General features: G+C 32.2%; 1 protein-coding gene across 1 annotated transcript; it reads right to left on the bottom strand.

The window, feature by feature from the left end:
- Window positions 1-159: 159 nt before the first annotated feature.
- RnrS (ribonucleoside-diphosphate reductase subunit M2) lies at window positions 160-24,401 on the bottom strand. The gene is made up of 6 exons (XM_085823023.1): window positions 24,149-24,401; window positions 12,820-13,110; window positions 10,640-10,773; window positions 4,054-4,282; window positions 3,441-3,659; window positions 160-1,165 (listed from the first exon to the last, which is right to left on the bottom strand). The coding sequence occupies exons 1-6, from the start codon at window positions 24,227-24,229 to the stop codon at window positions 1,013-1,015; spliced, it is 1,107 nt and encodes a 368-aa protein (XP_085679149.1). The 5' UTR covers window positions 24,230-24,401; the 3' UTR covers window positions 160-1,012.
- Window positions 24,402-24,849: the final 448 nt, after the last annotated feature.

Raw genomic sequence — 24,849 nt, 5'->3', positions numbered from 1 at the left:
TGCATTGAAATAGTTCAGGGACATTATAAAACATTTTGAAAAGGGTTTCTTTTGTAAAAAAAAAAAATAATAAATTACCTACAAAAAGTTTTTCTTCAGGAAGGAATGATGTATTAACAATTAATATATATAATGGTTTCATCATCATGAGAAAACAGCAAGAGTATGAGTTCTTTTTATTGTAAATGCATATTTTGAGAATATGATCAATATGCAAATTATATTTTCACAAAATAATCAATTACAGCTTTGTTGACAGTCTGCCAAAAACATTTCTCATTCAGCTGCTTTTTAACTAAAAATATGCCAACTTCAAAAACACACGAAATGTGATCACACCTATTCACCCTATTATGTATATAAATCTATTCTTATCTCACATAAACTGTGCTTTTTCTGTTTAGGCAAAATAAAACTTATCTTTAAAATTCCTGCAGAATTTCTGAATTTTAATGGCTATACTTAAATAAAATAACATAAGGACATAAATTATTATCTTATAAATTTCTGAAGACTCATTAGTTAGTTTATGTATTAATAAATATTTCATTTTGGGCAGTTTAAAAAATTCTTATAAATCATTACATTTAAAAAAAATTACAAAAAGATAAACAGTAAAATATATTTAACTGATAAATATTCAAACATGGTGCAATTATAAAATAAGCACTCGATATATTCTTTTCATTTTTTAACAAACACTGAGATTCTAATTTAATATTCAATAGCATCTAATAGAAACAATTTCCAATATTTTTACAGAAAATGTAATGCACATAAAAGAATATTATACAACATTTTTAAAATTTCTAGCAAAATTATATCATTTGTGGCAAAAAGACTTCTAATTGTTTATGTAGTATTTTTAATTGTTCTGCATTACAATACAACATAAGGAGTTTTAAAATGATATAAATTAGAAAACTAACACAACACAAATGAAGTACATTTTTCTTGCTAATGTCAGAAGTGCAGATACTAAAAATGATGACTATAATATACTGCCCACAAATTAAAAATCTGCATCTAATGTGAAACGATGATCCTCCTTTTTAGACATGACTCCACACTTTTGATATTCTCCAACTTTTTTCTCAAAAAAGTTTGTTTTCCCTTCTAGACTAATATGCTCCATAAAATCAAATGGATTTTCAACATTATATATCTGAAAAATAAAAGCACTTACGTAAATAAGTTTTTAGAAGTAAAATAATTAAGTTTTTCCATTATTAAGTAAAAATATGGCAGTGAAAAAATTTGCTTCATGTAATTTTAGTGGTGTAAGTACGAGCAAATGCTTCTAGTAGTTTAAGTTAAATACTTTTAATGGTTTTTGAATATTTTTTGTTTCCAAGTTAAATAAATCTGCGTGATATTGCATCAAAATGAATAAGTTTATTCATCTAAAAAGTTGCTACATTATTTGTAGAACATAAAAAGCCACATATTCATATTTTTGGCAATTTTACATCACTAGTTATTTACTCACTAATTAAACTGAAATTTAATTTGAGGGGAGAGGAGGGACATATTCCTGTTTAATCGAGCCTGGTCTTGGAGGGGGGGGCTTAAGTTGGCTTATTGCAGTGATGGCAAAAAATTATTTTTATGAGCCATCAGAATAGAGGAAAATTTCAATGGAAAATGTAAGAATACTATTCTATTCTTAGTATAAATACTATTGTTTTTATCCACAACAGTACGTAATGTGATAGGATATAATCTGGAATATATAAATTTTGTTAAATCTTTTATTAAAATAAATTGCTAGATCACAAAATTAAATTATGTGTAAGCCAAGGGATATGGTGGGTGTGGCAAGAGATCCCATTCGAGTCCATACAGATTCCAGCTGGTAGATGCAGACACATGCGAGTTTGCATTATTTTTTCTTTTGACCGGAACTCAATGACTTTTTCTCTTGATAGCAATGCCAACAGAGACTAGTTATCTCGCCGTACACCTTACTGTCGAGGGTTTTAGCTTTTTCCAGATACACTTTGTAGATAATACCATAGCAATCCCATCAGATACAAAGAATGATCATTTTGTCAAGTCAAATTGCACTTTGCGATGTTGCCGATGAGCTCGTGAGATGCAAACCAACTCTCCTTTCGGCTTGTGTTGTTGAAGTAATTCCATTTTTCATCATAAGTGACGATCCAGTCCAGAATTTTGTCTTTCCGTTGATATTCGGGCAGATTACCGCAGGCCTGAACATGTTTCTCATTGGCTTGAGTCAGCTAATAAGGCATCCATTCCATGTCAAGTTTATGTGATGCATAACACGACCAATGGGCATGGCACTAATGTCTAATTTCTTAGCAAGCTCTGGAGTGGTTACCTACTGATCTGCAAGTTCTCGCAAGCAGGCCTCATCAACACCAGTAGGCCGGCCAGAAAAAACAAGAACTATGACTCTTGAATGTCATAAGTTCTTGTTTTTTAACTTCTGATACCAAGCCTTCACAGTATCATGACACAATATTAGTACCTAAAGCTGTACACATGATTTGGTGACATTCTGTAGCTGACTTTTTACAACAGAACTGGAAGTAAATGATGGTTCTAATCTGTTAGCACTATATTACCATTTCAGACATCTTTTAATGCTATTTTTTACAAATTTCACAACACAGTGTTCTGAAGCAAGTCTCTTTCCTTTCAAATGCCAAAAATCATGTGACAAAATATGATTAAACCCGCCAATGCGAACTGTTTGTGAACACATATTTGTGGTGGCGAGAAACTTTCATTAAAACCCAATACATTGATTTATTTTAATAGAACAGTACTTGTATATTATCTCATAGGCACAGAAAGGAAAACTAAAAAAAAAATAATAATAATAATAATAACTTTAATGCTAGTGTAGTTCAAATAAAATTAGTATGCTCTAGAGCAAGTAATGTTTTTTTTAATTAAAAGGAAATTTAGAAAATGGTATAAAATGAAAATTTATAAATTAACGTTTTTCACACCAAGTACCCAAAACTATCTTGGTTCCCAATGAAATTAATATACAGTATATAGTTTTTTTTTTTTTTTTCTTTAAAACAATTTTTAAAGTAATTGAGTAGTGATTAAAATAAATGAGTTGTGTAAAATCTTTAAAAAAATAATAATTTAAATACTTCCTTCTTCGTTTGCAGATTTCTTTGCTACAAAAGTTTCCAGATAGGTTTAAAAAAGCGGTGTATATTTGAGAACAAGAAATTTTTATAATTTTAATGCAAAACTTAAACTAACTAAAAATGTTGAAACAGTATTATTTATAAATACCTCTTTAACCGTCTGAAAATATGGTTGATAGTCTTAGTGAAGTTCAGTATGTAGCTTTTCAATTTATATGCAGTGTATATATATATATATATATATATATATATATATAAATTGAAAGGTTACAATGACTAATCAAAAGTACATTATTATATACAAACCTTTTCACATCCTAGTTCCACTAGAAGTCTGTCAGCTACAAATTCAATGTACTGTTTCATCAACTTATTGTTCATTCCTATTAAAGCAACAGGTAATGCTTCTGTGAGAAATTCTTGTTCAATAGATACAGCATCAGATATAATTTGGGTAACTCTTTTTTCTGATGGCTTATTTACGAGATGGCTGAACATAAGGCAGGCAAAATCGCAATGCAAACCCTACAACAAAATATAAATTGTATAATAAGATTTAAAAAACAAAATACTTACTCATTAAACTTTAATTTGCTTAGCTTTACAAGCGAAATTTATCAGATGACTGAAAATAAAGCATGTAAAATCACAATGCAAACTTTACAACAACAGTACAACAAAATGTATATTGCATAATAAGCTTTAGAAAGTAAAATACTTCATTAAATTTTTAACTTGCTTAACTTACCTCTTTAATCGTCTGAAAGTCTTACAATCAATTGCAATTTCTTAATTGCAATTGATTTTGAGTACTATACTCACTTCAATAAGTGAAATGAAACCAAAATAATGACACTGTTAAATTACCAAAACTTGTTAAAAATAAAGCTACAATACATAATAAAAACTGGATGCATACTTCATCTCGACTTATCAACTCATTGCTAAATGTAAGGCCAGGCATTAACCCTCTCTTCTTCAACCAGAATATGGATGCAAATGAACCAGAAAAGAATATTCCTTCTACAGCAGCAAATGCAACGATTCGTTCACCAAAGGATGCATGTGTATGATTAATCCAATTCAAAGCCCAATCAGCTTTCTTCTTCACACAGGGAAGAGTTTCAATAGCATTGAATAACTTTTCCCTGTAAAGCAAAGTTTTAAATAATTATTAATATCTCAATAAATTTATTAATACAAATAGTATTTAATAATAAATACACTGAAGAATCTTATAAACTTCATCTCTTACTAGATAAGTTAGAAAGAAATTCGTTGTTGATATCAAGTTTACAAAAGATAACAAAATTATGGTTTTAACTCAATGTCTGTGTTAAATCATCATCAATTCATTTGCATGTTTAGTCTCATATTTTTGAATCAACTGAATTACTAATTAACAGTTTAAGAAAAAAAAAACTAAAATTAAAAAATATTAAACTCATTTCCATAAAAAATAATTATGTTATCACATGGAAAAACTTTAATGGAATAAAAAGAACTTTTTATACATCAACTAGATTAAATGTTCTATATCAAGAAGTGCATGATCATGTCATTAAAGAGTAGCAACAAATCCATACTATAACAAAGTATATAGCCCCGTTCACATGCAACACTCTTTTGCACAGACACATTTTGTACTAGGCAGAAAAGGGAATATCAAGCAGTTTCACCTTCAAGACCGATTCAGATGCACATCGTCTTCCATCCCTTAACCCGTAAGGCAGTGGGAGCAATGTCACAAACGTGAATCTGATTGGCGGATTTCTAACATTCATTTACATCTTTTGCTATTGCTACAGACTGTTACCAGAGCTTTTGTCATGGTTCAAAAAAAAAGAGTTATGCTTTTTCTACAATTGTTTTTGCACCTATAACTGAACACGCGCTGTTTAGAGCAGATCGTTACCCAAAAGATGGCAGCTTCGAGGAAGGAAAATTAATTTTGGGAAGTTTTAGCAACTATTTCACACAAGCAAAGATATGAAAAATTATGGACTTAAATGATACATCATGGATAGAAGCAATCAAATTCACCATATGGCTGAGAAATGTACTAAGCTACTAAGAAAAATTAGGATACTCTTCTGTTATCGGGACCGAATTAAAAAGTGTATGTATAAATGCATGTATTTATAAAAAATTATGCTCATGTATGCATGTATCATTTAATCATTATCATCAGTTCGAGCAGTGAGCTCAAGGAGACAGCTCAGACATTTTTAAGCTCCTCTTGACTTTTTCTCCTCGAGGTCAGGCAAAGAGCCACCAGACCATCTTTTGGCAAATAGGCATGATAGTGACAATGATTTAATGGACTCTGATTATTCTACAAAGACTTTTAGCAAATCTAACCACACAGACTTTCTTAAAAATGGAAAACAGAACTCTGACTCAAATCGCAAGTTAACTAAAAAAGCTACTAAGAAAATAATGAAAACTAAGCATACTTCCATCAGTTTTGAAAAACTCAAAAACGTATTTCCAAACTTAATCGCAGGCCAAGCAGAAAATAATACTGTTCTAACTCCCGCTCAGAAAAGGAAAGATCGCTCACTCTCAAATACACTTCCCGAAGAACAAGTAGCACAGTTAAAATCTATGTATGGCGAACTTTCGCAGTTTGACCCCAATTCACCAGGTTATGAAACTTATCGGCAATTTTTTAGCTTTGTGCGCAAAAAATAACAACTCTTTCGCCCACAAAAGCAGATTCTCCAGCAATATCCCCCACAAAGGCAGTAAAATCTCAGGATGTACAAGAAGGTAAAGCAGGAATGGCAAACTCCTACTAAGACATGCAAACCTATACTTAATTTAACTCAGAAAACGAATATCCCACAAGAAAACAGATTTTCTACTCTTAACGATACTGAGCAAACAGTTAAAGAAAATATCACTTTAGATAAAATTTCCCCCATAAGTCATTACCAAAAATAACCCAGATTGGAAATCAATTCATAAAATGTGTAAAGATACTTGTAAAGAAAACTTTGAAGCAGAAATGAAAAATAGAGCAATTTACCTGCAAACCAAAAATCTGACCGACTGTGAAAATACAGTAAGAAACCTCAAAAAAAATAGGAATTCAATTTAATATTTACCAAATTAATAATGAATCTACTACTAAGGTTATCCTCAAAAATAAATGCCAAACACTATTACTGAATCTGAAATTCAAGATTATCTTTCCAATAGAGGTTTTCACATCATAAAAGTGTGCCAATTCTCTAAGAAAATTGACAATTAAAAATTCTTACTCCCAATTTATTTTTTGGAACTCCAACCCAGTTTACGAAAATATTCATAAGCTCAATAATATATTCGATTTTAATATCATCATTGAAAAGTATACACCCAGAAAGCACCCCATGCAACGTTTCAACTGCCAAGAGTTTGGACATTCTCACGCTAATTGTTTCAAACAAGTAAAATGTGTTAAATGTGCAGGAAATCACAGAAGCAATACTTGTACCCTTAAAGATATTGAGAAACCCAAATGTCTATTTTGTTTGGAAGATCATATCAGTTCTTATCGTGGGTGTAAGATTTACAAGAAAAGATTTGAAAAAACAGAAGATGGATAATTTATCCCACAGCAGAAGATTTCCCACCTATACTTCCCCAAACCTCTTCAGAATGTAGTAAATCCTTCAAGACTCGCAAAACTAACTACAATGCTGCCCGGCAAAATAATCTCAATCTTGAAGTTTAACAAGATATCTTTCAAATTTTTCAAGACTCCAAAGTTTTTCGACTCATCAACACTCACTGAAAGAGCACAGGAAATTCGTAGCTCACGTAGTACCACTCAAAAAATGTTATTAGCATTTATTTATTATAGAACAGCTGAAATTCGCTGAAGAAAATTTATTTTCTTTATCTCTTCAAATGTTCAGGTTTTTTAACTTTGAATACGAAACACATTACTTCTCTGCGCTCTTCGATTGGCCGGACTGCAAGTTTTTTATCTTTTATTTTTCAAGACTACATTTTATTTCGGACTTGTTTTTACGTTAATATTGCTTTATTTTATGCACTTTGCTTTTACCTTCACCTAGATTATGCCATACTTCAACTGCTCAGCTTTTTCATATTATGCTTATCCAACCTACCAATAGATAGCGACTCAATAGATGACTTCTACAATAGTTTTCGCCATGTTCAGTAGATGGCGCTACATCTTTCTCCAATATTAGCAAGCAACTAAAACTCAAGAATTTTCCATTCTTCACTAAGACACACCCCATAGGATAAATAATTGCCAAGTCAAAGTCATGAGACTAAATACTCATCCTTATCGCAAATTCATGCCAATGTATATGTGTACACACATACATACATACATATACACGTGCATATATTTCTGAATCCGGTCCCAATAACAGAAGAGTACCAAAATTATGATGAAAAAACAACTAAGCTTTCAAAGTGAATTTGACTGACAGGTAGCAAATCTGACGACCAGTATCGCTTAAAGCGATGTAGTCTTCTTGCCAAGGTGCGAAAGAACTCGTAGGGCGGTTAAGCCTCGCGGAGTGAGGAATGTCTATATCTTCTGAATGTATATAGCAAGAAATGAAATATAAAGTTTGCAAGCTAAATATTTATTTAAATCAACAAATGAAATCAGTAATGCAATATTAGTGAAGAATTAGGCTAGAAATAACTAAAAAATTAAGACAAATCAATTAGCAGCAGAAAAACTGCCATGTATATTGGCATTACAAAAAGATTAAATTTATTTTTAAAAGTCAAACAAAAGAAATTTTTTTTTAAAATGGCATAAAAAATGTTCCAGTAATTTTACACCAATATTCTTATATTCACTTATATTCAAGAAACAGTATTTATGCTTAAAATTTCTTATCTGAGAAAAATATGCAGTGTAAGAAAACAAGCAAGTTTGATAAATTTAAATTATTTCCTTATTATGTTTTTTGAGAAGGGGTGAGTCCGATCATTTTTCAGAAACAATGTATTTAAAAGCAATTTAACTATTTCTAGCATGGCATAATTAATAAAAGTAAAATGTATTAATAAAATGAGTTTTCTTGTCTGATTTTTCCAAACCAAAAATCTCAGTTTCTGTTATTGGGCTGGGATTACAGGCATCCTAAAATTCTGCCCATTTGGTCATAAAACCTGAAAGCAATTTTACCATCGGCTCCAGATATTCTTAATTGCCAAGCTGAAGCTGATATTCGCGTCTGAGCACCTTCATTTTAGTTTTCATTTGAATGGTATTTCTGAAATTCTTGTATGGTTCCTTTTTTTTTTTTTTTTTTTTTTTTTTGAAAGGATGATATTGCATCTACAGTTCTCTATCAATGTGACTGTTTCACTGACAGCACCACAAGTAGTCAGTTGAACGTCAGCTATGTTCTTTACTAAAATTAAGTGAATCGTGCAATTTTAGTATGGGAAATCTTCCCATTTGCCCTGCTCCAGAGAGGTAGAAGGATTCTACCGCAAGTTCCAAGTGGAATTAATGCTTGTTCGCCATGTGAATGGGACATGTTGGAAGAACTGGTTTTCGCCACCAGTCGAATCTACTCCGGTGAACAGGGCTTGGGAATACTGCAAAATGGTAGGAAGACTTAAACTGGATTAATTTTGTCTGATACAGGTTCTTCTTTAGAAAGAAAATTTTTATGGAATTAATTTTATAGCAGAGCTAATCTACACATGGTACTAACTCCATTAGATCAGAAAAACTCCAGTGTGAATGGCCATTTAAATACAGTGTCCAGGTCCATGTGTTATCTGATACATGCATTATGGCAACCTTAAAATACGAAAAAAACAGGAGTTCCCAGGAACTTTTTGTACTACGTAGTAGCAAAATTTTAAAAGAACTGAAAAATGATTTAAATCTGCTTTATTAAGAAGGATACAGTTTACTCAACTATTTATATGATTCTGATGTAAAATATATTAATATTTATTTATATAATTAAAATTTTATATTCTTTGACTTATACCATAAATTTCTTATAGTAGGGAAGGACAGCTTTAATTTATCAAAGTACAACGTAGTAAAAATAGAATGAATAGTTAAGGTACATATTGTTATGTGGATAAACTTAGCATTGTACCATATACTGTAAAGTTCTATAATTGTCTACAGTAGAATAAAACAATTTAGATCGGTACTTTTCCATTTTGCCGGCGCAAATCTCGCCAAGCAGACTTTATTGGCAACAACATACAATATACACTAATAAAAAAGTGTTAACGAATGTTAGTTCTAAGATTTTTTTTTTTTTTTTTTTTTTATTTTGAAGGCATAAACATTTTAATATCACTTAAAATTTTGTAGAAAGCCAATAACTAAAAATAATAAATTTGTAAAAAGACGTTAACTTAAAAATTTACTATGCTTTCATGGTTCAACATCCTGATCCACCGGTTCGTATCACTTGACCCCAAGTGATCTCATCTCACGTAAACTACATTACAAAAATCTAATTCAGTAATTACCTACATTAATTTCAAGTTAAATCTTAATTTGAAATATAAGTTTAAATGCAAAAATTATTTCAATTCGTACGAATAGCTTACTCAGAAATTATGCAAAACCTCAGTGCTTTACTTCGCTAGTGCATTCTCATTAGAACTGATGAATTTAACCCTTGACTTTGCCTTTTTCTATATTTTCGCATTTGGGTGAGCGGTGTGATTGCATCCTAATTGACTTAATTACTGTGAATGTTCTTAGGGCCTAAAATTGAACTATCTGGTAAAAATTCTATGTAATTGTATGCCAATATTGAAAGAAACAATCAATCTGATAAGAAATGGCTGCAACTTATTTTGAAAGTGAGGCCTAAAAGCTTAACAGCGAGGATATTCTTCTGTTTGGCATCAATTGTATTATTACTGGCGACTTTATTGCCTGCGCCAGCAAAACGGAAGAGTACCTTCAGATCAAATAAAATTTAATAAATTATGAAGATCACTAGGAGAGGAGGAATGAGTTTTGCACGATTTAAGTTTCACTAATTCAACAATGAAACTTAAACTGTGGAAATTTTATTTGTGCAAATTAATTTAATTAGCACAATTTTATTTTATTGCTGCAAAACACTTTCATTAATTAAAAAATAAATAAATAAAATGGGAAATTTGGTGATCTACCAGGAGACTGGAGGATTTGTGAAAAAAACCTCAAGAATTGGCAGCTATGTATATACTACAGCTTCATTTTCAAAAATTAGGAAAACAGCAAGTACTGAAAGACAGAGGATGGAAATGACAGTGATTTCTTTTCTTAACTGGAAAAACATAGTAAACTCAGCTTTCATAAAAACTAACATAAAGGTGAACACTCATAAAACAAGGGAATACTTGTACACTACACCATCCTATAATTGGATCAAAAACCTTTACTTTTGGAATTATTTCGAAATCTCTGCCTTTTTTCAAACTTGTCACACTAATATTTAAATTTCAATTCTAGCTATCATATCACAAATGGCTCAGCAAATATATTTTACCTTTCTGACTTATCTTTAATATAAGTATCTATAAGCAAACTGTACATTTCGGAATGCACATTTTCAATTGCTATCTGAAAACCATAGAAACAACGGGCTTCAGTGACCTGTACTTCTTGACTGAATCTTTCAACCTAATGAAATAAATATTTTCATTAAAAATAACAATAAAATAAACAGGGGTTACATTAAAAAATAAATATTTCAGTCTAAAAAAATTATATAAAATTGTTTTAACATTTATTTTAGGCAACATCATTGACTTCACATTAAAGCCATGAATCAGATAATTTTTGGTATTATTTACATATGTTCATTTTCTATTACTTTCATATGCTTTCTGATATATTAAATAAAAGTCATGCTATGAGATGAATATATGAAAATTTTTTGTAGGATTTTCTCAAAAAGTGAGTATACCACTTTCCTTAAGACAATGATTTGACAAATTCGCGACTTCGGCATGGAGAAAATGTATTGTGATCATTTAACCCTTTGACACGCGCAATAATATTTTTATAATTTTTTGAACTAAAAACTCTAGAAATTAAATATTATGATCGTAGAGACAAACAATATATAAATCTAAAAAAATCTACTCTTGCCCATTGTTCTGTGGGTGGTGCTCGCACTGTGAAACCACCGCGCGTTTAGGACTTTGAAACTTACTGAGGTAGTAGGAAAATAAAACTTACCTTTCTCCATGCGCGTTTCCAATAAATGACGAAATTTACAAATTTTAAAAAAATGTATTAAGAATTGCATTATATATAATTTTTTTACATTATTTTACAAAGTAAATCATCAGAAAAAAATTAAAAATAAACATTTATGTAATTTCTCTGTAGCAGTGAAAATATAAGTACCTACATAATATGACATTTGGCTAAATGGTTTAAAAAACTGAGTAAAATAAGGATTAAAAAAAAAACTTTTTTTTTATTATTATTTATTTATTTTATTTTATTTTACAGAATTTTTTTTTTTTTTTTTTTTTTTTTTTGTGACACTGTTCAAAGCACGTTGTCTTTTTGGTACATGCATAGACCCACATTGCACATGTATCTTCTATGAGGTTTCTTCCTTGTGCTACAAAATCTAACTTTCACTGGTATATGTCCAGCGTTATTTAGTTTCTTTTCATCTGGCACATGAAATTTGTGGTTTTTTACGTTAATGGGGGGGGGGTTGGTCTTTTTGGCTTTGGTATGGTTTCCCATTCAGACTTATTTTATTCGTATTCCGATTATTCAGAAAATATTTTTAATTTAAATAAAACATTATGCGATTTCTATTTTTAATTATAGCAAAGCATATTTACATTAAATTTAAACACAAGAAATAATTTATAAAATCTCAATACTAGCTTGGGGAGCAAGTGTTTTGAGGTCAGAGAAAAGTCTCTGGAAAAGAGAGACCTTTTTACCGGGCAGGTGCATGTATTGTTTAGTAATAAAATAACTTTGTGGCTTCAAAACGCTTTATCTATATCCGAGTAAAAATAAACATTTCTGTTTGAGAAGCAAGAAAATGCCATTCTGAATAGCAGTGGTTTTAAGACGCGGCCACCGAGCCTCTAGAGCATTGTGTTACACAATACTCTAGAGGGGCAGTGGTCGCGCCCTGAAACCACACAGCAAATGCCATACATATAGAAGACATTTTTTATATATGCAGTTTAATTATTGCTATTTTTTATTGTTTATGATAGAAATCATGATGTGCAATGAATAACTTTTGAAATTTAAACTTTTTTTATATTAATAAAAGAAAGCTATTTTGTCTCATTGAAAACGAATTTTAAAAATCTGATTTGAATTACTAAGACCTAAAACGTGTATGATTCTGCAGTCATTTTGTGTTATTTTGAGGTAAAAAATTAATAATCAATCGATTTTCACTCAAAAATTTCGGAAACAAGAGAAAAAAAAATCGAAAATTCATGGTTTCAAGGCGCGACCACCATGCGTCAAAGGGTTAAAGATGACAAAACCTTCGTGAAATAAAATGTAAAAAAATTAAACTGAAGTGGACAAAACATACATTTACAAATATTCATTGAAGCAATGTAACATACTACCTTTATAAACTGGGAAATAAATGTAATGAAAAATTTGCTTTAAAAAAAAGGATAGATTTTATAAAAGCTGAACAAAGATATATATGGTTTACAAAATTACCAAATTTTCATTCACAATGCCATCACTTGCTGCGAAAAATGCTAAAATGTGTGAAATAAAATGCTTCTCTTCGGGCTTTAACTTTTCCCAATCTCCCAGATCTTTAGATAAGTCAACTTCTTCAGCAGTCCAGAACGATGCTTCAGCCTTTTTATACATCTGCCATATATCTTGATACTCGATGGGAAATACTACAAATCTACGAGGGTTTTCACGTAACAGTGGCTCATCGCTAGTTTTCAGAACTGATTTAGATTTTCTTTTTTCATTTTTCATAATATTAACTTCATTCTAGGGAAAAGAAAGAAATGAAAAAAATTATAAAGCAAAAAATATTTAAATGCTTAACACAGTATTTTACATATACAATTTACATCACAGATCTGAAGTTGCTGAAAATCACATCAGATATATAGCATATCATATAACATACTAATATTTCTTCTATTAATAAGCCAGCACTAATTGTAAACCAACCTTATAAAATTGAAAATTAAAGTGCTCTGTCTGCTTCTTTTGGCAGTCACTGCCAACTACCAGTCGTCATTCTGCATTGTAACTGTCATTCTGCATTGTGACCTGTATTGTAACGTCTACTGGCATTGCAATCATTTTGAAATTGCTGCCAAAGCCTATAGATGACACTTTGGGCTATTCCAAGTTCCTCGGATACTTCCCTCTGAGTACACCCATATTCCAGGCGGACAATATTTCTATCATGTAAAAAATCATCCAGATGCGTCCTCTGTGTCATAAGTATTCGGTTGTGGCACTGAGCAGCTTACAGAACACATGAACAATTTTACTCATTCCTTATATGCACTTCTTTTACACTCTCGTCATTGTGGCGTACTATCGGCATCATCTGGTTTCCTGTAATTTGCATATTATTCTTGAAGATGTATGCGATAATTCCACTGGTGAAATTTTTTCTTTAGAGTTTGATTTCCATGTAATTATAAATTATCCTTAATTTATGGACATGAGTGTATATATTATAAGATCTTAAAAATATTCAAGAGCTATTTGTAAATAAGTTATCTACATCCAGACTTATTGAGACAATTTGAGACAGAGTTATTGAGAGAATTTCAGAATTTTCATAACATACATGGATTTGTTAGAATAAACAACTATTGCTAGATGTATAGAATCATATTATTTAAACCTATCTTGGGGCCAAACAATGGGCATACAAATACACCAAAGGTGAAATGCATAAAAAGTAAATCTTAACTTGTACATAATGCGATATATACACACACCTAAACACAAAGGTGTTAAAGAACTGATGACTGCAACTGCAAGGGGTGACAGAACATGGTATGAGCAAGAATTTCGGTGGAATCTGAACATGGAAACACAGTAAGCATGAAAAAAAACTGAAAATGGAATTAACAAGAATAGTTCAAATGAATAATTGGCTAATCTTTGGAATATGGTAACAGGCAGTTTGGCGACATTTTGGTAGGCGATAAAGGTTACTACCTAGGACTTTGGCAACACGGTTCTTTAATCGGAAAAAGGGGAAAATCTGGAAAAATATCTGCAGTACTTTATAGCATTTTGTATTTAGCTTCATTCTGCGTTGTGTGAAAGAGTATTGCTTAATTTTTGGATCCCGTGACCCTATCTAAAGTGAATTCGAAATGGGTATTTAGTGGGATTAAAAAGGGTAGTAATAAGTGTTTTTTTAAGGTTGTGCGAGATAGAAGTAAAGATTGCTTTTTAAGTTTTATTAAGCAGTATCTTCTACCGGGTACAATAATAATATCTGATTGAAGTCATATGCCTGTTTGGAGGGTGAAGGTTTTCAACATCTTGCTGTTACCATAAGTATCATTTCAAATATCCTGAAACAGGCGCACATAAGAATACGACTGAGATTCTGACGAAGATTAGGTAAGTTAGTATTTTTAATCATTTGAGGATATTATTTTTATGCATTGTTCTAAATATAAGGAATAAATAAATTAATATGCTATTATTGGAAAATTGGGTACTATTCCGTTTTGAGGACCGTAAAAAATCGCCAAACTATTATTGATGCCGCCAAAAATAATTGCGGCAACCCTAACGCAAGAAAAGAAGTATTATACAAAATAACTATCTAAAGATTATTGTTTTATTATACGAAATAACGGTACTTTTCTGTTTCACCGGCGCAAATCTTTATTGGCGACAACATACAGTATACACATAAAAAATTTTAGTTCTAAGAATTTTTTTTTTTTTTTTTTTTTTTGAAGGCATAAACATTTTAATATCCCTTAAAACTTTATAAAAAGCCAATAAATAAAGACAATAAATTTGTAAAAAGACATTAATTATAAGAATTTACTAGGCTTTCATGGTTCAACATCCTAATTCGCCGGTTCATATCACGTGACTCCAAGCGATCTCATCTCACGTAAACTACTCTACAAAAATCTAATGCTCTCTGTAATTATCTACATTAATTTCAAGTTAAATCTTAATTTGGAACACAAGTTTAAATGCAAGAAATATTTCAATGCGTACGAATAGCTTACTCAGAAATTATGTAAAACTGCAGTGCTTTACTTCACTAATGCATTCTCATTAGAATTGATGAATTTAACCCTTGACATTTCTTTTCTATATTTTCGGCTTCGGGTAAGCGCTGTGATTGCATCCTAATTGACCTAATTACCGAAAATGGCTTTAGACATAAAACTGAACTATCTGATAAAAATTCTATGTAATTATATGCCAGTATTGAAAGAAACAATCAATCTGATAAGAAAAAGCTGCGACTTGTTTTGAAAATGAGGCGTAAAAGGTTACCAGCGAGAATATTCCGTTTGGCATCGGTTGTACCATTATTGGCGACTTTATCGCCTGCGCCGGCAAAACGGAAAAGTACCGAAATAACTATCTAAAGATTATTGTTTTAATTTATATGAAAGGTTAATTTCATACAATACTTTTTTATTATTATAATTTATATAAAAAAGGTTAAACATAACTGAATGGAAGCATAAGAGTAAATAAATGTTTCAGATTATTATTATAATTTATATAAGAAATGGCTAACCATAACTGAATGGACTCCTGCATCGCTCTTTCGCTACCGAGTTATCGCTAAAGCATAATTTCATCTCGTTGGTTGTTCAAACATAATTTTCTATAATGAATGATGCCTTTTCTTTGAAAAAATTCTATTGCAGACGTTTCGTCATGGGCAATTCCCAAAATGTTAAATCTATAGGATATCAAAAAAGGATTTAAAAATTAAACTAGTATTTCAATTGTGTCTTAAGAAATATAGAACTATCTAAACTTACGCAATTTGAAATCAGTGCGTACGCTAGATTTGGCGCGCTGTTAATGGACACTTTTGCTAGATTTGGCACTTTTGCGCATATATTTTTTACGGTCCTCAAAACGGAATAGTACCGAAAATTGTTATTGGCAATGAATTAGTTTAAAGTAATTAAGATTTTAAGCTAATTTTTATTAATTTAATATATGTGTTTATTTATATTTTAAGTAGTGTTTTTAATTTAATTATATTTTAATTAAATGATAGTTATTTTGCAAATTATATGTTTTTAGCATTTTGGAATACGTTTCGGTAGAAGTAAACGTGCATGGGAATAATTTAAATATTTGACACTAAGTATTTGCAACCATTTTTTATTGTTTGCGTTATAAATTCGCAGGTGATGTTTATAATAGATAATTTAGAGTGAAAAGTTTTGGGGCTTAATCTTTTGATTATTGTAACTTGGCGATTTTTTGGTGAAAATTTGGCAACCAACCCTGCTACAGCAACTTGCTAGTTTTGTTTTGGACGCTATAGTGTTTTCCTATATGTTTTACCACCAATCCTCGAATTCCATATCACAGATTATGTTCTTGCTGCATTAATATAAATATTAACAAGACATAGTGCACAATAAAAATTAAAGCTTTATTTCGGAACTTCGCGCACACTCCCCGACAGCCTGCCTGTTTCGCTCTGCTCGCTACTTGTAAGAAACTTCACCTCTAGGGTTGCCACACTTATCGCCATCACCACAGAGTTTCCCCCCAGTTCCTTTAATGACTATTCAAAGGAACGACATAGGTTATGAAATTATCTCAGAGGATCCGTACTGTCGGGTATTTTTTACATGATTACAAAATTAGAATATAAAATTAGAAAAGATCAAAATGCAATTCAATATATAACAAGGTACTGACACGTATAATAAACATGAAATAACAAGAAATATGTTACGATATGAATTTTAAAAAAATGTTTTAAATTGTTATGTAAGAAGCAAGTTTCTTAGGGAAGTGAACATGTCTTCCCGATCTGGTGACAGTTTGTGTCTTAGAGAGTTCGTTTGCAGATTTATTCTGCTGAACTTTCTTTAAGTCCTTATTTGTTTTCAGTTCAGGCAAATTAGAGTCCGAAAGCAAATAGGCTGGTTTCACACGGTCTATAGACACAGGCAGCCTGAGAGTTGTTCGGTACACCAGTTCAGCACAAGATAACTGTAGATCTTTCTTTACGGCTGTCCGAATACCAAGCATAACAACTGGTAGTGTTTCAGTTCAGTTATTGGTCTCGTGAGCCTTGAGAGAAGATTTTAAATGTCGATAAAATCGTTCAACAATGCCGTTGGACATTGGATGATAGGCTGTTGTTGTGATTCTGTTTGTACCCAAAATGCGCGTAAATTCTGCAAAAAGTGCGGATCTCATTTGAGAACCTTGGTCTGTTGTTATGATCGATGGGCAGCCAAAACGAGATATCCAACAGTTGAAGATGGCTCTGCAAATGGTTTCCGTTTTCATATCTGGGATGGGAATGGCTTCAGGCCATCTGGAGAATCTATCTATTAGAGTCAAAAGGTACACGTTGCCTTCTGATGGAGGTAACGGTCCGACGATATCCATATGGATTTCTAAAAAACGTGCATCAGGAAGAGAGAATGTGCCCAGTGGTGCTTTAGTATGCCTAGTAATTTTCGATTTTTGGCAAGATTCACAGGATTTCACCCAATTTTTTATATGACGTTTCATATCGGGCCATACATAACAAGAACAAATAAGCTTCGTAGTAGCTGCAATTCCTTGATGTGACAGATTATGCAGATGATTAATGATAAGTCTGCGAAAGGAATTCAGAACGAATGGGCGGGGAATGTCCGTTGATATGTCACAAAGAATATTACCATCAGAATATTTGCACGGTTTAAATTCCAGTTTCAAAGATGATGTGTTGGTTTTGAGAAGGTTCCTCCGGATCATGCCGTTGAGCTTCGGAAATTTTTTTAAAATCCAAAAATGGAGATTTTGTTATGGAATCAATTTCGATTCTTGAAAAAGCGTCAGCAACGACGTTTTTTGAACCTTGCACATACCTAATATCAGTAGAGTACTGAGAAATAAAATCTAAATGGCGCAATTGTCGAGGTGAACATTTATGAAGGTTCTGTTTAAAAGCGTATATTAACGGTTTTTGATCCGTATAAATTATAAAATTTCTGCCCTCTAACATGTGTCGGAATTTCTTAATTGCAGAATAAATTGAAAATAATTCCCTATCGTACGTGGACCATTTCTGTTGACTTTTATTGAGTTTCATAGAGAAAAATGCTATAGGTTCCCATGTTTGTTGAGACAACTGCATAAGTGTGCCACCTATTGCGACGTCTGAGGCATCTACCCAGATGCTTAGCTGGGCTCTGGGAATAGGGTGTCTCAAAAGGGTAGCCTGAGCAATGGCATTATTGACAGCAATAAAGGCTTGTTCAGCATTCTCGTTCCAATTTAATTGTGGGGATGAATCCTGAACACGCGAACGAGATTTCTTTTTATTCATGTAGCCTTCTAACAATTTTATTAAAGGAGAAAGAATATGTGCTGCTTTAGGTATGAAACATCTGTAAAAGTTAAACATGCCTAAAAATCGGCGAAGCTGAGTGAGAGTGGTAGGTTGAGGAAAATCTAAAATACATTTGACTTTGTCAGGAAGAGGTTCAATTCCGTTTTCACTAAGGTGAAAGAAAGACCTAAGAAATCAATAGACGTTTGACCAAAGGTGCATTTTGAAACATTTATGCAAAGTCCATATTCCTGAAGTTTGGAAAATAAAGCTTTCAAATGCCTGCAATGTTCCTCAGAATCTTTAGAGGCTATGAGCAAGTCATCGACAAAAGCGTAAACACCTTCTAAATCCCGCGTGACTTCATCCATAAAACGTTGAAAAGTCGCGGATGCATTGCATAAGCCGAATTGCATATGGGTACTTTCGAATAAACCGAATGGTGTGCATATGGCAGTTTTGTGGATGTCGGCTGGGTTAATTGGTATTTGATGGTATGCCTTAATAAGGTTGACATGACTAAAAATTTTAGTACCGTGCAATGCAGCAGTAAAATCGGCTAAGCATGGAATAGGATATTTGTCTTTTATTGGTTGAGCGTTCAATGCTCGATAATCTCCTACAGGTCTCCATTCCAGACTTCCCTTTTTTGGAACCATGTGAAGTGGGGATGCATAATTGCTGCTCGAAGGTCTCAAATGCCCCAATTGCATCATAGTTTGAAACTCTTGTTTTGCTATTTTTAAGCGATCTGGAGCTAACCGACGAGGTTTTACAACCACAGGTGGACCTTTAGTTATGATATAATGAACGGTGTTGTGTTTAACAGGTTGGTTAGGATCTGGCAATCTAGTAACTGAAGGAAATTCTTTTAAAATTTTGTGATATGGTGTATCACTAAATACAGTTTTTACTGAATAAATGCTTGCATTTTTCATGCAACCGACGGTTTTAAAATGCGTTTTTAAATCTTTGAGACATTTGTTTCTGAGATCAGGCACCAATTCAAAGAAATGGAGAAAATCTGCTCCAAGAATGGGTGTACTAACATTTGCTATAAGAAAAGTCCATGTAAACTGTCGTCTTAATTTGAAATCCAAAGAAAGTGTTTTTTGACCATAAACATGAATAGTAGAAGAATTAGCAGCGAAGAGTGTTTGTTGGGACGAATTCCGTTTTTGAGAATTATTTGCTGGAAGTAAGGACACGTCAGAGCCGGTATCGACCAAGAATGAAAGGTTTGTTCTACGGTCACGAACGAACAGGCGACGTGAAACTTGAGGCAAAGAATAAGTTGCCTCTATTCTTTGCTGGTTTCGTTTCCCTGCCATGAACAAGGTTTTGTACATTTGTCATCTCTACACTTTTTCCTAAAACGTCTATGATACCAGCAAACAGAATAATCTCTCCTTTTGGAATTGCTTCTTTCCTTATTGCGATCTCCGCGATTTGGTGAGCGACCATGAGAAAGAGAAATACGATCAATACATTTGTTTAATTTTTCTATTTGTTTAAATAATTTATCTTCAAGAGACTCGTCGACTGTGAAACGGCACGAGTCCCTGGGATTGGATTTACGTCTAAAGTTCTGTCGGCAATTTCTGCAGCTTTATCTACAGTTAAATTGGAAACCGCTGCCAAAATAGACTGAACAGTCGAAGGCAAACGTTGAAGGAATAATTCTAACATTAAGTTATCAGGAACATTTAAAGATTCTGCTCGACGTTTCATATTTCTAAGCAAATCGGAAGGTTTCGAGAACCTAATTCCTCTCCAGATAATAACTGGTGAATTTCTTGCTGAGAAGATTCTCCTGAACGATTTATTAACTCAGTTTTCAGCTTTGTATATGGATCAATAGGGTCTGGTTTCATAAGTAAATCCCGTACCAGTGATGCGATATCTCGAGGAAGATGAGAAACTACATAATTATATTTAGTAATGGATTCTGTGATAGGTTTGGGGGTGGCAAGAGCATAGGTACTTTCACACATAATAAACCATAAAGATGGGTCTGATCGGTTATAAACAGGAATTTGGACGGCATGAATATCAGACATTGTGCAAGGTTTTTAAGCAAAAATTTTAACTAAAGAAAATGAAATTAAATGATAAGTAGAAAACATAATTATAAAATGATCTATAATTACTACTCATCTGTGATCCGGAGGATGAAAACCGATGTAATCCATTACTTCTGGTTTGGAGATCTGAGTGATGGCTTGTAGTCAAAACCGAAAGTGCTTGAGAACTGTTCATACGGGCTTGATTTAACACAGTCCGGGTTACCATTATAGTGACTTCCTATATGTTTTACCACCAATCCTCGAATTCCATATCACAAATTATGTTCTTGCTGCATTAATATAAATATTAACAAGACATAGTGCACAATAAAAATTAAAGCTTTATTTCGGAACTTCGCGCACACTCCCCGACAGCCTGCCTGTTTCGCTCTGCTCGCTACTCGTAAGAAACTTCTCCTCTAGGGTTGCCACACTTTTCGGAGGGTGCAAGGCGCGCTCCTTATCGCCATCACCACAACGCCATTTTGTTTTCACGAAGTAAAGGCATTTTTTTTTTTAACTCAACATTTTTTACAACAATCTGTAGCCAAATTACGCTTATACTAGAACTTTTATGGAACAAAAATGCTTAATCATGACGAAGATTAGGTGCGAAATTGGGAGAAAGTGCAGAATCGCAAACTGCTTGCCACATTTTTAAGAATTGCACATACACGGTATCATCCATGTACACGTCAACCTATATTCACTTAAAAAAACATCCCAGAATTGCACAATGGCATTGCGCACACTCTTGACTTTATCCATGTACACTACTAAAGTCCTAGCTAGTAACTTTTATCGTCTTACCAAAATGTCGCCAAACTACCTGTTTCTATATTCCAAAGATTAGCCGTTTTTGGATATTTTATTTATTTTATACGTGCAAATGTTAATCCTTGGAAAGGGTATATATTTTTTCGCGATCAGGTAATTTTATATATGTCCTTTTTACAAACTTTAAAGATTCACAAAATTTTCCTGCATTTTCGTGCAAATTTTTCTAATTTATGAGAAAAAAGCAGTGTACATGGATAAAGTCAAGAGTGTGCGCAATGCCATGTTTGTGCAATTCTGGGATGTTTTTTGAAGTAAAAATAGGTTGACATGTACATGGTTACTGTGTATGTGCCATTCTGAAAAACGCGGCAAGGAGTTTGTAATTCTGCACTTACTCCCAATTTTGCAGTTAATATTCATCATGATTAAACACTTTTGTTCCATAAAATTTCTAGCATAAGTGTAATTCGGCTAGCAGATTGTTGGAAAAAATGTTGAATAAATTTTAAAAAAAAGAAACCTGTCTTTACTTTGTGAAGACAAAATGGCAGCGAAAAAAAAGTAGAAGGTTGCTGTAGCAGGGTTGATTGCCAAATTTTCACCAAAAACTGCCAAGTTACCAAAATCCAAAGATTAACCGAATAATCACCCACCATACTACATGCATCCCAATGACAAAATGATTTGTATACCTTGGAAGATACCACGCCATGTCACATATTTCTATAGCAGTGATGCTAATTCTGGTTTTTCAGGAGTGTTAACTGCATCTTGTAAACGAGATCCGTCGTCATGATGCACTTATTGCAAGTGCTGACCACTCATTTGAAAAATTCTAATCTCACATTTCCCCACACACCTAATAAAAATATTATTTTAAATTGTTCTATCGCCCTTAAAATTGTGACCATACACTTTACACCCTCTGCATAATCTTTGCATATGCTTTATCGGCTAATCTTTGGAATATGGTAACAGGTAGTTAGGCGACATTTTGGTAAGGCGATAAAGGTTACTAGCTAGGACTATAGCAGTGTACATAGATATAGTCAAGAGTGTGCGCAATGCCATTTTTGTGCAATTCTGGGATTTTTTTTTTTTTTAAGTGAAAATAGGTTGACGTGTACATGGATGATACCGTGTATTTGCAATTCGTAAAAATGCGGCAAGCAGTAGGCGATTCTGCACTTTCTCCAAATTTTGCACCTAATCTTCGTCATGATTAAGCAATTTTGTTCCATAAAAGTTCTAGCATAAGAGTAATTCGGCTAGCAGATTGTTGGAAAAAAATGTTGAGTAAAAAAAAAAATGCCTTTACTTTGTGAAAACAAAATGGCATCCAAACAAAAACTAGCAGGTTGCTGTAGCAGGGTTGGTCGCCAAAAAATCGCCAAGTTACCATAATCCAAAGATTCACCGCTTTATCTCTTAAAAACTTTAAGGATAACCTTAAATATATATATTAAAACATACCAAATGCCTAAAATTTCACAAATATAATGCTAGCATTTTATGTTATTGTATAAAAATAAACATATATAATAAAAAATACTCATGCATAAGTTTTGGAATATTACAATTATTATTTCCCCTCTAAAATCTTATATTTTTTGACAATTTTTAAATGTACACAATAAAGAAAAGTACTCTTCTGTTATACAGACTGGATTCAAGAATGTATGTATGGATGTACGTACTTATTTACATGCATACATGAACACACACATCCACACGTACATTTCAGAATCCGGTCCTGATAACAGACGAGTACTTTTTTTCTCATATTTATACAAACAGCAATCATTTTTCCTTAAAGGATCTTTCAAGAAGGCATTCTTAAGGTAAAACATCTTCTAACACTTTGTGATAATAATTTAACATAACTGAACTTTAAAATCAGTTTTTAACTTGAGATAATCATTCTGTACTGTAATTATAGACAGCATACATTTCATTGTTACGTATGGCAATTCAAAGAGCAGTTTACAATGCTTTTTAAATTCATTTACTGGAAAAGTTATGATAAAAGCTGTTCTATTCAAATTTCGATTTTTAAGAACTTGTCAAAACATGTTAAGCTAAACTACAATCTACAAAAATATAATATATCTAGATGAAGAAAAGCAGCGCTTAGAATACTACTTCTGTGTTTATTATTTTACATAATTAAAAAGTATCCCATACAATCTTGATGCAAAATCAAAGGCACTAGTTAATTTATATTGTTCAAAGCATAATCTGAAAGAAACATAAAATTGCTATTAATTAAAAATTACCTTAGACTCTTTTTTTTTTTTAGAGAATAATTTACGTTAATGTAGTGAGACTCCTATTCTTGAAATGAATCTGTACCATAAAAATATGCCATAAGTATATTTCCTAACCCTACTATTTGTAGACAGAAATGCAGGTTTTGATTCCTGATATAAAGAAATCTGAAATGCAGGATCTAAAATCTTTAGTTTCCAAATCTTGCAAGTTACTATCATGAAACATAAATTTTTATGTTTTCCGAAAGGAAACAAACTCTCAGAGAAATTAAAATTATCACAAGCATAAAATAACTGTGATTCAGATAGGTGAACAGTTAATAAGATCACACTATTCACGTATGAACATACAACAGTCTTTAACGGCCACTTACCTTATTTTCTTTGTTCATATCTAATTCTTTAATAATATTTTGTGAGGAATTTTGGTGAAGCACAGAGACTGAAGAAGACATAGTCGAAAGTATATCACTTACAAATAAGGCCAAAAATAAATCATATACTTTACAAAAGCTAAAATATTTCCACTATGCAACCGTTATACGAACCACCTAACGACAGTAACCGCGAAATATGAAATGAAATACGGTGTCTTCAAAACCCGCCTAAACTTGCTGCGCAATATTTTCGCGGTATTCTTCCAACCAATAATAGACTATTGCCAATTTTTTTAACTATCGTATTCAAGGTCAAAGTATTTATGAAAGACAATAAAGATATTATCTAATATATCATAAAACAAGAAATCCCGCAGTCGGATAAGATAGTAAAATATATTTTTATAGATCAATTAAAATAATTGCTACATATTTTTAAATATTACATTTGGGACTCTCGAATAAAAAATTTATTTTGCCATAGTTTTTAATAAAAATAATTCCCTCTCACCCCTGTATTCACTAACTTTTCCTTGACCAATGACTCCTTTATTTGTATAAATTAGAGCTATTTGAGATACCTTTATAGTAGCCTTAGTATAAATTAATGCGTTATGGAAATTTACACAACAGACTCTTTCTAAGAGAAATGATGAAAAGGTACAATGCGCATGCGTGGTTAATGTTGGTGCGAATAG

This window comes from Stegodyphus dumicola, chromosome 1, assembly GCF_044657685.1.
Source record: "Stegodyphus dumicola isolate Sdum_Otavi_A_Nest chromosome 1, ASM4465768v1".
In the NCBI taxonomy this organism is placed as follows: Eukaryota; Metazoa; Arthropoda; class Arachnida; order Araneae; family Eresidae; genus Stegodyphus; species Stegodyphus dumicola.
The sequence above is the reverse complement of the archived record's forward strand: the minus strand, read 5'-3'. Positions and strand labels throughout refer to the sequence as shown.

What these genes read in the sequence shown, in the direction of transcription:
- RnrS (XM_085823023.1), bottom strand. Translation starts at nt 24,229, where the DNA reads ATGTCTTCTTCAGTCTCTGTGCTTCACCAAAATTCCTCACAAAATATT. An exon ending in ATATGAACAAAGAAAATAAG is followed by an intron (nt 13,111 to 24,148) that starts GTAAGTGGCCGT and finishes TCTTTTCCCTAG; the next exon opens with AATGAAGTTAATATTATGAA. An exon ending in TGGAACTAGGATGTGAAAAG is followed by an intron (nt 1,166 to 3,440) that starts GTTTGTATATAA and finishes TTTATTTTTCAG; the next exon opens with ATATATAATGTTGAAAATCC.